Source organism: Bombus fervidus, chromosome 19, assembly GCF_041682495.2.
Source record: "Bombus fervidus isolate BK054 chromosome 19, iyBomFerv1, whole genome shotgun sequence".
NCBI classification, from domain to species: Eukaryota; Metazoa; Arthropoda; class Insecta; order Hymenoptera; family Apidae; genus Bombus; species Bombus fervidus.
Window position 1 is genome coordinate 4,308,348 of NC_091535.2, and position 17,867 is coordinate 4,326,214.

The window sequence follows — 17,867 nt, forward strand, 5'->3', positions numbered from 1 at the left end:
GATATGGATCGTGTTTCTAACCGTCTCTCGCGGTCCTCTAGCGTCATACACGAATCGTCTCATCTTCCCGGCGGGGCATACAATGTATCGACGAGCGCATGGTTGCCGCCCGACCGCGAGTTCCAGAAACGTCGATTCGATCCGTTCTTTAATTTCACAAAGAAGTCGGCATACGTGATGATCGGCGCGAGCTGCGGCGTGATCCGAGCGCGGAGGGGGTCGTCTCCCCGAGAGGACAAGAATTTTATCTTAGGGCAGTTAATCTTTCTTCAGAAATCCTACCGCATACAACTTAAACTCTAACGGATAAAATCGCGAATTCAACGAACATCGATACATATCAAAGTCAAGTTCTCGGCGTTCTATCCATCAAATCGATCAATTTTCGGATTAATCAATTACTGTGCTTTCCGACACGACGAAGTCAAACAATTTCCGTCGACGCAATAATTATTGTAGGCTAGTGTAAATATATATATATATATATTATATAACTATGGATTCCAGTTATATTAAAAACCAATCACCCCTATTATCCCAAAAGAAATAAGGGGAACGCCCTGCTCGTGGTGTCGATTCGTGCAATCGTAACGGGAATTTACGACTCCCGTTGACGCGCTACATCAAGCGATTGCGTATCTCCGCGACTGGACGAAAATACAAACATGGTGGTGAAAACGTTATGATGTGGGCGTGTTCCTCTCGAGGCGGTTGTCACTACTGGCACACTTCAAAAACGATGGGCTGATGACAGGTATAAAGATGTGGCGGCATTCGGCGACAATGTATATCGCCGAAGCGAAGTGCCTAATGAGCCATCAATATCCCAATGGTCCTCCCGCCGAATGTTCGAGAAGGAGGCGTGCGTGGCAACGGTCGCGGACGCCTAAGAAACGCGTGGATAGTGGGGATATTGAGGGGTGACAAAGGAAAAGAATCGAATCCGATCGAAAGTCAAGTTGTAAGAGCTTCAGTCTTGGAAAGTCACGGCTGGAGTTCGGAAGTAAAATGTCATTAGCGTAAATAAAGTGTTAGAAATAAATTCTTTCTTTTTTTATTTTGTACCATCGATATCCCTATGGTTCTTTCGCCGAATATTCGGAAGAATGCATACGCGGCAACCGTCGCAGACATCTAATAAACGCGTGCGTAGTGGGAATATGGAGGGGTAACAAAGAAAAGAATTCGTTTGGTTTCGAACAAAAGATTCATTCTGCCCCGAGCTGCGAAGTGCGAACGGTTTAGCGTTATAGCGAAGCAAATACAATTCGAGATACGTGATTATTAACTCTTGATAGTTAATCGTTAATCGTTGATCGTAAATTGTTGACTGTTAATAGTTTAATAAACCTTTTTTGTTGAACATCAAGAGTATTTCTTGTGGGCACCTTCACCAACAACCACCTCAGAATTATAGGCCGTTTTCAATATATGGACATACTGAAGAACACAATGTTGCCTTTTACACGCAACAATATGAGTGATGATTTTATTTTTCAAAATGATCGTGACCCGAAGCACACGGCTCGGGTTGTGAAACAGTTTTTTGAAGAAGAAAATATTACCGTGTTGCCGTGGCCGTTGCAATCACCAGACATTAATCCAATCGAGAATTTGTGCAGCATTATAAAAAAGACAGTACAAGGTTATAAACCAAAAAATTTTTATGAACTTTACAATTGAAACAGCTTGGAGTAATATTACGGTAGATCAATGTAATAAATTAATAGATGTTATGCCAAGAAGATGTACCGAAGTGATAAGAAATAACGGATATTGGACAAAATATTGAATTTATACAAAAATTGTTTATATTTTCTTACCAAAAATTAATATTTTTTGTGTAGTCTTAAACTTTTGACCGACGAAATATTATACAGATTTTGTTACTTTTTTATAACTTAACAAAATATCAAAATGAAATTTTTTTGTAAGTATATAAACAAATGTCTAATCAGGTAATACCAAAAGTAGAACACTGTATTTATATTTTTTATAGAAAGTAAATCAATTATTTATTTATTCCATTTCGTCTTACTCTTTTGTCTGCTACTGTATATTAGGACAGTTCTTTTTACTATTTTTCGTTTTGATGCTTTTTAGATCTCTCTTACCATCCCTTAAATTGCACTTTGTAAAAAAATAATACAAAGAGGTTACAAGTTAAGTCAAATAAGTCCTAAGTAAAAAATAATACAAAGAGGTTACAAGTTAAGTCAAATAAGTCTTAAGGTTTCTCAATTTTTAATCCTTTGCACTCGACAGCCTTTTCGGTCGGGCGTAGCAGTAACTCGAGGTAAATTTGCGCGTATGTGACGAGTGTCTTGTAGGTGGGTGGTTAAGTGGCCTTTCGTTTTTTTGCTTTTTTACAGAATATATGAATTAATTACAACAAAGGTATAAAGAGGCATATAACAAAAGATAAATTTAATTCTATAACATGTTATGAATGTAACCCAAGAAGCACCAATTTGAAGGCTTAACATAATTATTAAATTGCGGATGTTTATGTAAATTTAAATTTTTAAGAACACAGACACAGAACTGGAATCTTACACATAATTCATTCTTGCATCTATAACCCATTTGCATCATGGCCCTACTTAAAGGGCCATTTGAAGGCATCAGCGGCGTTCAACTGACGACTGTATCCGAATAGGAAAATGCCTGCCAGTATATCGCGTTATGGAATCATTAGATGCCTCGCTTACTTTTATATTTAGTAAATATTCGCCAATAATTTCTCCGGCTAATTGTTGTTTAAAAATATGAAAAGCTCGATCCTTCTTATGATTTTTAAAAATTACATAACTGTTTAATAACAACAGGTCTATGAGGTAAAAAAATATTTTCATATAGGCTTTTTTACATCTTCGCATAGTATGAAATTTACTTAACATTTGATCGCCAACATCAACTCCACCCTTATTCTGATTATAATCAATTACTATTGTTGGTTTTACACATTTTTGTCCGGTATATCGGTTTGTTTTCTCTGTTTCAGCAAATTCTAAGCTATGCATAGTTGTTAATAAAACGACATCTTTTTTACATACATTTTTTTACATAGAAGACAGTCGCAAATCGCGTAATAATCCGCGCTTAGTGATAGGAGACAGTCGCAGCGCGTGGATTAATCCGCGCTTGGATGCAAATGGGTTCAATTTTCCATAAATATATAAAAATCTGTAATGTAGTAATTATACTTTCAGTAACATTAATTTTCAACCGCTTAAACCATATATGTATAGAGACTCTTACGAAAATGTATCAAAATAAAATATAAAATTATGAATTTTCTTTAGTATTCGCACACAGACTTATTCTGGCAAATACTTTTCTTTTTTAACAACCCACTGATTGTATTCATCAAGTAAGTAACATAATGCATATGATTTTTTGTCCTCTTGATTTTCTTGTTGCTGTTTCTTCTTCTTTTTCTTTTCCTTATTGCAATACTTGTCAAAATCGTCAGCAGGTGCCTTTTTAATTGTATTAAGTATCACGTTTGGATTTTCTTTGATAAATTTTGTAATTTGCATGAATGGTGTATCAACTTTTTTGTTGGACTTTTCATATTCACTACGTTCAATGCGGATAAAGCTATTGCGGTTCTTCTCAAAGTTACGTATATCATTCGTAGTCGTCCATTCGATATCATCTAGACGTTCGCTGTTTTTATTATTAATAATACAGTCATAAATTTCATGTTTATCCAACTGACAACGATAATAGTATTTTTTATCGTCTTTCTTTAATGAAAGAGTTTCCATATACTGCGTCATCAAATATCCTGCCAGATCTCGTTCATCGTGAATTTTATGAATATCGAAATCGTGGCGTACGGAACAAAGACCAATGTATAAGAAATTAGCGTATGTACACTCGGCACTAAGCTCTATTTTCGCTTCGTCGATCGTTCGTCCTAGAGTAGCATGATATGTCAGCGTATATGGACGTAAAGGAAATTGCCATATATCATTTCTATTATTTATCACACCGTTTTTGAATAACCAATTACGATAATCTGGTAAAATCTGATAATAATTAAGCTTAACCCGTCCAATTGTTTCAACGCGATTTCTATCTTTTAAAAAACGGATTTTCAAATTCACAATTTCGTTGTTTTTAAGCAGTATATCCTCCAAGACAACAACATGATGGAAACCTTCTTCATTAATGTATATATATTTGTATCCTTTTACTATCAGCAAGGTGGGAAAATGTTTATTTTTACGACTATCATGAGTGAACTTGGTACTATGGAGTCCACAACGAAATGGTGCTTCATAATACGTTATGCTTTTCGACTTCAGATAATCAATAAAGCGATATAAACGTCTTGTAATGTTACGATGAGTTTGAGCAATGTAAATAGTATCAAAACGTTCCTCAGTGAAATATTTCGATCGAAACATAGTGTATAGATGGTAACGTAGCTTGTAATTCAACGGAACGGTCCCAGCAGGTTGTACTTGCTGCAGAAGTTCATAAAAATATGCTACATTGTTTCTAAACACGGTATCATGTATTCGCATGTTTTCATTTAAATTATTTATTGTCAAGTCCTTCAATATCTGAATAATATAATAATTACTTTCCTTATGAAATACAGATGTATTGATAGAACTTAATTGCATAGCATCCCCAGCAAAAATTAAGTGCAGCTTATGTTTAAGGGACAGTATATATAATAGAAGCAACATAGCCGGTGAGGGTATAGTGTACGTGTCTAAAATAAGAACGGATGTGTCTTCAGCGACAAATTGTTTAGAGTACAAGATTAACTTATAAAGTTCTTCAATCTCATCTTCACTGGACTTTTGAAACATTTGAATTGCTCGTTGATATGGTAGATTGAAATGATGCATATAAAAAGATACAAACGTGTACGTCTCTATTCTCTTCAACGAAATTTCACTTGCCTGGTCTTTCCGGAATACAATAACCTTTACTGGTCTCTGGTAGTTTACAACGAAAGTACACAGAAGAGACGTTTTACCAAATCCACTTGGAGCATCGAGCGTGATAATTGAGTTTCTTTTTTGCTCTAATAATTTGCATATATTATGCGCTTGCTCCTGGTATTCGTTTAAGTACGCGATATCTAGCTCCTCTTCTTCAATACATCTGGTACAATTGGGTTGACCGATAGTCAATAAATGGAATTCTTCCAACTCTTGCATCGCAGCGTCACTCATTCTGTTACTTCACATTTGGATATCGATAAAAAAAATACTTTATAAAATTACAATGTTTAACATAAACAATTAAAGAAGAATCATTCTTACCCTTCTAAATAATATTATCCACCGCGTTGTTTTCCTTCTTCGGATGTTTAAAACGTCTGCAAGTATAACACAATTGTTAGATCAGAATCTAAAGTGATATTAACACTTTACCGACCGATGGCCTATTAATCGGCTTTTTGTCGCCGACAATCTTTCTCATTATTTGAGCAGTAATTTGTTATTTGGTACTAAGGTACCTTGCTCAGTTGCATCAGTTGCGTTGTTTTCTAAGCTCTCACAGTTTTATACCAATTTAAAAAACGTACTGTTCGCGATGAACAAAAAGAATGGTATTGGAGAGTCTAAACCGGAAGAGAGCTGGCGCCAGGGAGAATCTGCGCCTGAGATGCCGATCGGACGTGCATATGCTGTTGAATCGCTAGCGGTCGGTAAAGTGTTAAGTATCGAATATATAGATATTTTTATGCCTCGTATCTAAACCATTATAGATTACCTTCTCGCATTCTTTTTATCTTCTTAATTTTTTCTCTTCATTATACACGAACATTATAACAACTATTCAGTACCGATAATAAATTAAGCGATAATTTAATATTCTTGGATATAAACTGTCAGTGATTATCGAATGAAAGGCAAAATATGAATTATATGAATAAATATGAATATATATATATATATGAATTGTCGTACGAAATTAAAGGATCATTAAATTTTCAATGAAAAATTATCGACATTTAAACTGTTACAGCTTCGTTAAAAAACTTTACTACAACAGTTGTTTTTACCTTATATAACTGGAAAGGAAAATGAAGATACTTTTTCTTTTCGAAAATTTTACAAATTCAAACGCCTTTATGGGCATTGCAACATTTTTTTTATGATTGAAACCACTATGTACTTGAAGATCAAATATTTACCTTCCTTCTCTTTACAACGACCTCTTAAAACTTAATGTACGACTTTTCATCGCTGTTTTATTAAACTTTAAATGAAAAGTATGCCGTCAACATTAGAATAATCCAAAGTATACACCACAAAGCTCAAACTATAACTGTTATACCTCAAAATTAAAAAATTATAATATAAGAATTAATATCTGTGTTTAAATGATTTTGGTTACGAATAATCATTATAAATGATTATTGATGATAAATCTTTTTGTTGGTTACGAAAAATCGTTATCAATGACGAAAATTTTATTTTAATGGTTACCGATAACTACTATCGATGACGTGAATTCTTTTTTTGTTACCGATAGCCGTTATCGATGACGCGAATTCTTTTTGTGTTACCGATAACCGTTATCGATAACAGGAATTATTTTGTTATCCATAACCATTATCGATGACGGGAATTTTATTTTGATTACCGCTCACCATTATTATCGACGAGGTACAAAGTAGATATGACACTGAATGCATTTTCGTATCCGACATTTTGAGGATTACCCAGGTGATACACTAATATCACAGACGAGTATTTCTATTCTTCAACAGTATAGGACGAACTTGTGGAATCATTCTGTCCCTTCCAATTTCATGAATTTTTAAATATGTTGTAAAGCTTCTTGTACAGCGTATGCGCCCAACAATTAACACTGACGCAATATGTGATATAAATCAACATTTTGGGCAACTTCAGGCGGCATATGCCCGAGTATTGGTTGTTAGACGCATACGCTGCCATAAATGCACAACTATAGACAGAGATACATTGTATCTTGTATCTCAAAAACTAAGCGAGTGGACGGTTATATGTATAAAAAAAAGTTGTCCAAATATTAATTTGTATAACATATTCGGAAATCGGAGAACGGATCTCCTTTACGAGTTCTGCAAAATTTTTATCATTTATAATGTTTATTCGTAATTAGCACAGTTAGATATAATCTACTTTAATCATTTTATTTTTTGAGAGATTTCTTTAAGGTATAGGGGTGCCTTCTATTTAAATACAAATTAATTTCTATTTAATGATTTCTCACAAAAAATTCGAAGATATAACTATTATTTTGCGGCTATACTACAAGGAGCTCGCACGATTGAATTTGCACATGTCGTGTGCGTGTGTTTATTGTTTAGTTTGTAGACTTCGCAATTGTCGTCCAAGCTTTCCACAATACTAGAAATCATAAGACAACGATATTATTTACAATCGCGTCAACCTCTATATATAAAAAAAAATAATAAAAAACATATGTAGGTTGTTATTAGCGACTTACAATTAGTTAAAATTATAAATTGAGATTTGTAATTTTTGGAAAAAATTGCTTTATTTACTAAGTTTTACATAATTATCAGAACCCAATACATTAAAGTGATTAGATGTAGTATAGTATCTATGCAGGAAAATTGTTGATCTGAACGTATATTTCCGATGATATTTTAGATCGCTGAAGCTGAAAACGAGCGTCATTTTCCACTGCAATGAACGGTTTTGAAAATTCGAGCTTATGAACATTTGACAAAGGTCTTAAATGTAGAAATTTGCGAAAAGTCGTGATCATACAGAGTGCTAAGCGTTACGGGACAAAACAAATCCTACCTTTCTCTGTCGCTTATCGCTCCGTGTGTTATCAGGGCCTAATCGGATATCTCACGGTGTAACGGTGTAACGGCTGGAAAATAAAACATAACCTAAACCTTCAAATTTTAAAAAAGGTATCATCAAAATCCATTAGAATACTGATCAACAGATTAATCGAAGAACAACTCCCATTTTCGGCTTCAGAAAACTCACGAACCCTTAAAAAGTATTATTCTATCTAAATATTTTCCTGCTTGGATACTGTACTAGAACTAAGTGATTTATTAAAAAGGAATTATAATCGTATGCTTTAAACCATATATTCTCTAACAGTAATCGAGATATTTTAACACTCTTTAGCATATTTATAGTATTGACATTTAACTTTTACAATTATCCTTATTTGAGATGTAACTCAAGAAACTTACTACAATAATATATATACTATATTACATATACATGGAGGGGCGATAATCGTTGTACAATCGGGTAGGGCGTGATTCGACGTGCAAAAATAAAAACAGATTTGGTATAATACTTTTTCATTTTAAGGTTCGTTTTCGAAAAAATCGACTTTGAAGATTTAACAAATATACTTAAATTTGGTTAATTCTGAGTCAATAGTCGACAGAGTTTTAAACTATATTTGAAAATAAGTCAAAAGTGTACAATAAAATTTGTTCACGAAATACTCGAATTTCGAAAAAAATAAATTTGAAAGTATATCATGTACAGAACCAGTATATGTGTACAGAACCAGTTCGTAATTAAACATGTTTAAACCTTATTTTTTTTAACGAGGCCTTAAAGAGGTTTCTGAGAAGTCAGAAACGGAGCATCGTATGAAACAATTTTATTCTATATTTATGACTTATTTTTCACGTAGAATTACCCTGCTCCACCCTGTATGTACCTACAATGGCAAACAATAAAGTGTGTATTCGATACTACATTTTCTTCGCACTTTAGTTCGAAAGAAACATTCTCCCCTTGCGTAATATTAAGATTGAGATTTAACTTGAAATTCTTTAATATCTCTCATTACAATAATCAAGAGAACAAACCATATTATCTTGGAGAGACTATTTTTATATAAATAAGAAAATTTATTGTGTGTGGCAGTGGGCGTAGTGCGTGTGTTATGCAGGTTGTATGCAGTGTAGCAGTATTATACGTCGTTTATTATTTATGTCACCATATTTATTACAAAATGTTACATATATTTAGAGAACTTTCGGACATGCATTTTTGTTACGGTGCGATGGACGGCAATAGCATAAAAGCGCAACGTTTATACGGCGAAAAATATAATGGGACTATGCTCAGCGCAAAGATATCTCGCAAAATAGACCAGCGATTGCAGGCTACCGGTATGTTAAAATCTGACGGACGAATTCAGCGCGACAGTGTGGGAGATAGAATGCTGCACCATATTCAAGAAAATTCCAGATTAAGTACGATGATTATTGCTGCTGAAGAAGGTATCAGCAACAGCAACGTATAGTCTGTATTGAAAAAGGAAAATCTACACCCGTATAGGTTTCAGAAAGTTCAGGAGTTAAAAATAGAAGATTTTCTCACAAACAGAAATTTTTGCAAATGGATGAGTTGGAAAATCCAACGCAAATCCTATTTCCCCGTGACTATATTATTTACTGATGAGGCAATATTTAATAAGTGTGAAATAACAAACATAATTTTTTTTATTATTTAATTTATACTTTGCAATTTATCCAGCTGGGCATTTGGTAAACATAACAAATATATGTAACGAATATTTCTGAGCATGTAAAAATCCACATGTACTAAGAGATGATTCATGCAGGATGATGCACCATCACGTTCTACCAACGCAGTGTAAGAGCCTTTGACCAGCTGTTTTGGAAACAGGTGGGACGATGGGACAGGACCTGTGTTTTAGCCTGCTCGGTCCCCAGATTTAAATCCCCTCGGCTTTTATTTCTGAGTACACATGATAACACAATACGGCAAAATTTTAAGAGAAAAGTCAGGCTCTGTTTACAAGGAAACAGAGGACATATCGAATATTTATTGTAATTTGATGTATTTTTTATGGACACACGCGGTCGAGACAATCGTGACACGTTTGTGATTTTGTTGACCTTTGCAGACGGGAGAATCGCAGTTTACGTGTCTGAATATTATAGTCTTCCTCTCTACGACTTGTAGGAGATAAGCTGCTGCTTAGTTATCATTCGGATTGAGGATGACAGTGCGCTCTGCTACATTGGCTGACCTCTTTTCGTTAATGTAAAGAAGTTCGATCGTGTGCATGGGTATAAAACGATAATAAAACCAATTTAGATGTACGAAATACCATTATGAGGAACAGCAGCAATGAGCCACATAAATAAACTAGAGTCGCTACGATACGAAACTAGAGATCGAAAATATTCAGAGCAATAGTTAACGCTCCATGGTATGTTAGAAACGAGGATTTACTTAAAGACATAAAAATACTAATGGTCAAGGAAGAAATTGGCAGATACGCAAAAAAATACAAGGAAAGAATAGCAACACATCCAAACCAGCAGGCTGCTGAAACAAGCAAAACCCATATAAATAGAAGACTAAGAAGAAGGCATGACACTGACCTCGCTAAAGAGATAGATAGATAAACTGGAAGATGGTATTTGGTAGGATTAGTCATCCACATGTTATTTAGCAATAAAATTAGACAAATTTACCAAATGTCCAACTGGACGAATTGTAAAGCACAAATTAAAAAAGAAAAAAAAGCTTTAACATTCGTCCACGCTGACGATTGTACAAGGAGTAACCTAGTATATTCGGAGTCACAGCCGTAAAACCGTTGAAGCTCGCTAGCCTGTGCGCTAGCAAGGTAGAGAACGTAGTATACGACATCCTCAAGTGGCTTTGCTATCTCTTCCTAGAAGCAGAGATGACGGAATCCAAGCAATGGCTGCAAGCGTTCGAAGCTTCACGTTTTCAGGCAAACGTAAGACGTCATTGCCCGCTGGCTCACACACCATATGAATTTAATTGTGTTTGATTTATGGCACACAAGTGTCTCCCCATATCCAAGGGTGACAGAAACCAAGCGTACGAACTTTACGTTTTCTTACAATAAAAGCTCATTTGCATAAACTTGTGCTAATACTAAAGCTTAACACTGAAAGCTAGCCTTACAATGACACGTTGAATAATATCTTAATATCAACTGAGTTGTAATATAAACTAATATCAACTGTTATTTGTAATACTTCCTGCATAAATTTAATACAAATACCGCTTGCTGTCTATCTATCTCTAATTATAGCTTTTGGATACTTTTGTGACTCATCGACTTTTTTTATTATTATTATTTAATTTGTACTTTACAATGTGTGCAACTGGACATTCCGTAAATTACATGATTCATCGATGATGTGAATTTGTATCAAATGTACTATACATATATATATATATATATATATATACGTACTATGCGATGTATATACCATTTGACGCATGCGCTGCCGCAATCCACAACTATAGGCAAAATTCAATGTCTGATGCCGACAGTTCCTCGCGAATATCTCGGAAACTAACCCGCTTCAATCTTTATGTGTATAGGAACAATTTATTTAAAATGTTAAGCTTTACAACATATCCAAAAATCATAAAAATCGGAGTCTAGTCAGCCTTTCTACAGTTTCAGCTAAAATTGGATACTATTATACTATGGTAGTTTATTAAATTCGTTTTGGTAACCTTTTTTACGCTAATCTATAAAAATCTAAAGAGATTGTATGACATGATCCTCTTGCTAACTAAACCTTTAGATTTTAAAGGCAATGCTACCGATCACAGTGCCACGCCATGATGATGCAGTCAGTACATGTGAACTATCATCAAAAACTGATATAAAGCTTTTATTATAGCGGAGTAGCTATGTATATGTGTAAAATAAAAACAATGTAATATGATTTGCTATTTGATTGGCAGCACTGTTTCGAATTAACTAAGAAAATCTTTTCTATAATTATTAATTTATAATCATTTATGGTCTCCATTTACAATTTAGTTGTAAAAGATTTTCAACAGAAAGAAAGAAATTTCATCTCTCAATGGAACCTCACATGGTTTTAAATAATCAAACACAATGTCAGAAACTTTATTTTACTCTAAAGAAATAAACATATAGATATGTATATGTAATGAATGATAACATATTTAATTAAGTCTCCCTGCTATACATACCTATATTCTAGAGTCTCTATTCTAGGTACCTATTCTAGACTCTATATATTATATTTCTTTTATTTTTATGTTGTTATTATTATATATCATGTAATCTATAAATTAAAGCATTTATTATATTGTAAAGATGTTGTTCTTTTCTATTTTTTTTCGCGAATTCACTATTTACATATAAGAAAATCACGTATATATAACAAACTAATAAAATATTTAACTAAAATATTGAATTTGTCGAAAATACCAGATCTTTCGTTCGTATCATAAATTGAATAATTCACAATTAAATGTATTCACAGAATAGAATGAGATTGAACTTTTCCTTGGGGGAATCTAGTTTTATTAGGTCTATTTTATTTAGTTTTAGAAATCACCAGGTCAAAAGTAATACATATATGAAATCAAAGGAAAAATTTCATCTGGAAACAGATGCACAATTGGGTTAGGTTTTGACACGTAACAGGCTAAAGTAACGTGAAAATTACGCTAGAAGTACTTGATTTGACATCTTTTTTATTTAATTATTTTTATTATTATTTTATAAGTATTTTATTTATTTAATTCTTTTTTTTTTATTAATCTAATTTACAATTTGTCCAGCTGGAAAATTGGTAAATAACTTGATTTAACATACGCATAACTTTTGAACCAATATATTCCTAGACTTAAAACTTGCATTTTTATATTCCACTCGTTGAGAATTAGACAATATAAAAGAAAGTCAATAATTTCTGATCTCCCAAGGTGAAGTTTAACTACAAAAGTTAAGAGAAACATTATTGTATGTAATTATAAAATGATCGACAACTACATACAAAAAGAACGTTCGAATCAGTATAATTTGCACCGAAATTTCAATTCCAACATATTCCACGAAATCAGTCATGAAATTTAATATTTAGATTGTTTACTGCTTGATCTAATTAAACCACGACTACACTATAATGCAAGTTGATCTTCGATTCTGATTTAGCATAATCTCTCTGTTAATTCGCACTGTTGACCGATAAAGATACATTTGTCAAATCGTATATCAGGAATTACTCCGGGAATGATTTATCGTATCGCATAATGCTTTATCAGGAAATCAAGAATTGCCCTTTTTGCTATTTTATTTTCATTTCAAAATTAGACAAAAACTAAACATATAATGATGCGATCGATTTAAATATTATTTTAACATCCAATTCATAAAACAAAAAATGTTCATAAGAGTAAATATATGCAGTTGAAGATATATATTTGTTCCTAATACTAAAACATTGAGTATAAAAAAAATTCATCAACATTTTTTTCATCAAAGTTCTTTTAGCTTTTATTAGTTTTTTATAACATTTTGTAACATAGGTTATATAATGAGGTCATGAAAAGCAGTTGTTATATAAAGACATCTTTAATCACTTCATAATAAGAGAACTTTTATATGCAGAAAAGAATAAAATTAAATATTATCTACTTACCGAACACTATTTTATAAGAATTTTAGTTTTATTCATCCAATTTGAACTTAATTATTTGTTGACACTATCTACATAAAGAAAACGATCAAAATAACAGTTTAACATAGGAATAAAAAGACGCAGGAACGACTCGAGATACGCGCTCTACGAAGTTATACGGTTGAATGCAACGTAATCCTCCTCAACAAGAACGCATGCTGACTCAACTTCAAAGCCCTGAACGTGGCATTGCTTTGACGTCCTGGCAAATCAGATAGCCAGTTTGTCTGTATGTGTTAACTATGTACATACATACTTTGTTAGTATCAAGAGATAAGAAATTTGTGCCTTTCACAGATCAAATTCTACTACGCAATCCTTAAAGTATGATCCAATAAATTAATTTATTCTTTTAAATCTTCGCGCATATTTTTTCATGCACACTAGCTAATCATTACTAAAATGACCGATAAAAAAAATACCATACAAATAAATTTATTCTGATTATGTTAGGGCATATATATACATATGTTTAATACAGGATTATCCACTTAACACAGAACCCGCTCGCACGGGAACGTATGACAATGGCAACAGTCTAACAATTCTCCTATGTGCTTACTACACAATCATATGTCGTAACTCATCTATGAGCTAGAAGTATAGTTATATGTATATTTTATAAACTGCAAACAGAGAGAAAATGGCAGTACCTACGCTTATGGTTCTGATTATATCCGGACTGGTGCTGCACTATGCGGTCAAGTGCTAAACGTAATACATTATCATTACAAGATTTTATAAAATAAAGGGTCTGCCCCATTTGATTGCACGCTAGCATAGATAAGAACTTATTGAATTCCACGCTGCAAGAACCTATCTACGGAAAAATTCATATCTACTTTTCTGTCCGAGATAGACAAATATGAGGATAAAAGAAACGCGCAATAAATAAACTAATTGTAAGTTCCTTAAGAAAGACAAATTAATTGTTTACTATATTCTTTTTGGAAAAGAAAAAAGAATATTCCCTTTCAAATAATTATGGATCAATGGAACGATGCGGCAATTTTAATAAATTTTCCATACACCATTTAAATTTAATATTAACTCTTGATACTCGGCATGTCAATTGTACTAGCATGGATATTTTCTCATCGTAGCATTGAATCACATTTTTTTTCTTTCTAGTACGTACTGTTGTAACGTTTGTTGATACGAATTCAACTGTTGTAAAATGTTATAAATTTGTCAGTTCCTAAGGAATCAAGTAAGCCGAAGTTGCTACCTACCAGCTATTAGGTTGCTATAAACGCTGTAAACAAATATCGAATTTCTTATCTCTCATGATGCTTCTCAAATTGCCAAACATTACCGAATCGTCAAAACTCATTTTAGTCGACATACTTTAATCTACGAGTGAGAATAGCAAACATGTGTATGACAGATTCATTTTATTTTATTGGATGCTTTAATGTTTTGACTACACTTCGTTTCTGGGATCAATCTCTTTTAACTTGTTTTGCATCTTTTGATAATACTCGATGAATAGAAACTATAATACATCATATTTCACACCACACATGTGATATCACATCTGAAATATAAACGTTTTTAGTGTATTTTAGAGACAAAATTCAATTCAGAGACAGTCCGTGGATAAAAATCTAACCTATATTGACGATTGTCGGCAGACATGCACACAATCAATTTACAGGTTTAGACTCTAAAAAAAAAAAAAAAAAAAAAAAAAAAAAAAAAAAAAAAAAAAAATGAAAATCAAGAATAGAAAAATTGTTTCGGCTTTGTTTTTTAATTATTGATAATTAAAAGTTGGTCGAAATATCCTTGTGCGCGAGAGACTTTCTTACACGAACGAAAGTAGGTTAACATAAACAGCGGGGTGCGCAGAGATCCTCAAATCGAACGATACATGGACAGCAGCTTATCTCGCACAAGTTGTACAGAAAGAAATTAACATTTGAAGACGAAAACCATCCTGCGCGACGTTTTGCAAAAAAAAAAAAAAATAGATTACTTTATACCTATATTATTACATTATTCCTTCCTACTCATTAAAGTCTGTAACAGCATATTGAGAACAGCCTCGTAGAATTTTGAAGACAGTAAAGTCGAAAATGCAATTTTTTATTTTTGATTTCCATTTTATTTTAGATTTAAAAATCACCCCATAAATTTTTTTACACCTGTAGCCGAATACGTTACGTTGGTTCCTCTGTGCGATTATAACCCGGTATTTTATATTATAGCAAGAAAAGGCAAAAGTAGAAAATTTAAAAATACATGCTCTTTGTCGAAATGTCGTAAAGGATAATTTAATTAATACAGTTTTTAATTTAATACATTAAATTTGCGTGTTCAAAGGCGGTGAGTGCGAACATACGGAAGATCAATGTGGTAAAGCGGTTACGACAGAGACAAAGCAAGTAAGTCACTTTTCTGCATATCTATGACCGACGGCTGTACTAGTCAGGCATAATAATCCAGATATAGCAGCCATATTACTACAAGAGCACATCACAAAAATAGGAAAATGACTACAAGATAAACAAATAAAAGCAAACCTCAGTGAATGCAACCATATTACATTTACACTAAGAAAACGGAAACCACCAAATATCCAATTGAATAACACAAACAAGGTAAGTTATATACCTAGGACTCCACTTAGCACACAACTTACATGGAAGCAACATACTAAATCAATTATAGATAAAATACGATAATATATAATATAATAATATAATAATATAAATAATAATATATAATATATAGATAAAAAGAAGACAAATGTACTGGTTAACTAGTCGAAGTTCTAAACTCAGCATAGAAAATAAATTAAAAATCTACAAAACAATAATAAAACCAATTTGGACATACGGAATACAACTGTAGCAGTGAGCCACATAAATAAACTAGAGTCGCTACAATCGAAGATACTGAGAACAATAGTAGTAGTAGTAGTAGTAGTACATGACCACGATCGCGGACGCCTAATGAACGCGTGTGTCACGTAGGAAAAACCATGATATTGACAGATCACCGGTGATCTCGCGTCGTAATTCGAACGTTTCACAAGTAAGCTAAAAATTCGGATTTTAGATATGATAGCAAAATTTTATTGTACGAATCCAACAGAGTAACGGTTCAGAGTGTTATAACAAGAAGATATTGAGTACTGATTTGGGAGGTTCTTATACTAAGGTTAGATCTCTATGGAGGGGTTATCGTTGGATGTCAATCAAATGCGGTTATTCTGTTACTATCTGATTATTGTTTCAATAGCTGTGGCGTGCAGGATCTTTTGTCTACCCTATTACTGTTTCTGAGCGTGTGACACTCGCATAGACAGCACTCGATATGAATATAAAGAAGAAGAGTAACTGAAATGTGACAATTACGTTCTAGGATGAGATTTAGCCACTATGCTTTCGTCAAGAAACCCAAGATCTATAATCTATAATATACATAATACTTATGTCCTTTTAATTTGCTTTCCGTTTGTCATTCTGCATGATGACAAATACGAAAAAGCAAAGATATTTGAATACAGTGTGTCCGTTTTAAATATGTACACGTGATTATTTCTGTATCCGAAATAAGATAAAAACGTTTTAGATGAAAGTTGTTTAACTTCATATGTTGTATGTTGTCGGGTGCATGATTCTAAACAACCTTTCCAGCAAATGTGTTGATAGATCATTCCTGCACCGATTCTATTTGTTTCAGAATATGTTGTTTGGAGCATGACCGAATTTCCCCAGTTTCCGAGATATTCGCAAATGAAAGAAAATGTGGAGTTCGAATGCGTGGGACGGTAGCTTGGCCTTCGTTATTCTTGGATATGGAAAGAAAAAGCGTCAACATTTGGTAGTGTCATAAGTTAAGCCCTTGCCAGTACAGTGACGTGGGCTAACATTTTGTGATTGCGATGCCTAGTACATATTTTCAAACAGTCTTTGTACAATCGTCAACGTGGACGAACGTCGAAGTAAAACCATACGAATTCGACATTTCCGAATCTACAGAACATGCTACAAACGTGACTACCTTAACTCGCTTTTAGTATTTTGTCGCACAAAAACTACCGGTACCACTATTCTGCTTCTAATTATACGGCCTAGCAGTATATGCATTAGGTTGATTGCCAGCCACTTTACGACGGCCGGGTGCCATGATCTGACTCAAACTTAACTCTTGTTTTTTGTTTATAGCATATACAGTGTCGCACGAAAGTATTTAAATGAACATAAAAATCCTTTAGAACATAAAAATTTTATTAAAACCAGACCAAAACTAGAATTTTTTAAAGGAGTTAGAAGTATTGGTTGATTAGATGACGTGTGAAAAGAATTTTGAAAATAATTGTTCGGAATCATGTCCTTGAAGAGATATCAAAAAATCATTG

The 17,867-nt window shown here is 33.3% G+C and overlaps 1 protein-coding gene across 4 annotated transcripts; it reads right to left on the reverse strand.

Annotated features, from left to right (window-relative positions):
• Positions 1-1,965: 1,965 nt before the first annotated feature.
• Positions 1,966-13,674, reverse strand: LOC139996861 (uncharacterized). 4 transcript variants are annotated; one of them, XM_072021370.1, is made up of 3 exons: positions 13,460-13,674; positions 5,292-5,347; positions 1,966-5,202 (listed from the first exon to the last, which is right to left on the reverse strand). In XM_072021370.1, the coding sequence occupies exon 3, from the start codon at positions 5,199-5,201 to the stop codon at positions 3,321-3,323; it is 1,881 nt and encodes a 626-aa protein (XP_071877471.1). In that variant the 5' UTR covers position 5,202; positions 5,292-5,347; positions 13,460-13,674; the 3' UTR covers positions 1,966-3,320. The 4 variants fall into 4 exon arrangements, with proteins under 4 accessions (XP_071877471.1, XP_071877469.1, XP_071877472.1 ...); XM_072021368.1 differs by having other exon boundaries at positions 1,966-5,208; XM_072021371.1 differs by lacking the exon at positions 13,460-13,674 and adding an exon at positions 5,746-5,852.
• Positions 13,675-17,867: the final 4,193 nt, after the last annotated feature.

Excerpts from the sequence above, each read along its gene's own strand:
- LOC139996861 (XM_072021370.1), bottom strand. The coding sequence starts at position 5,201 with ATGAGTGACGCTGCGATGCAAGAGTTGGAAGAATTCCATTTATTGACT.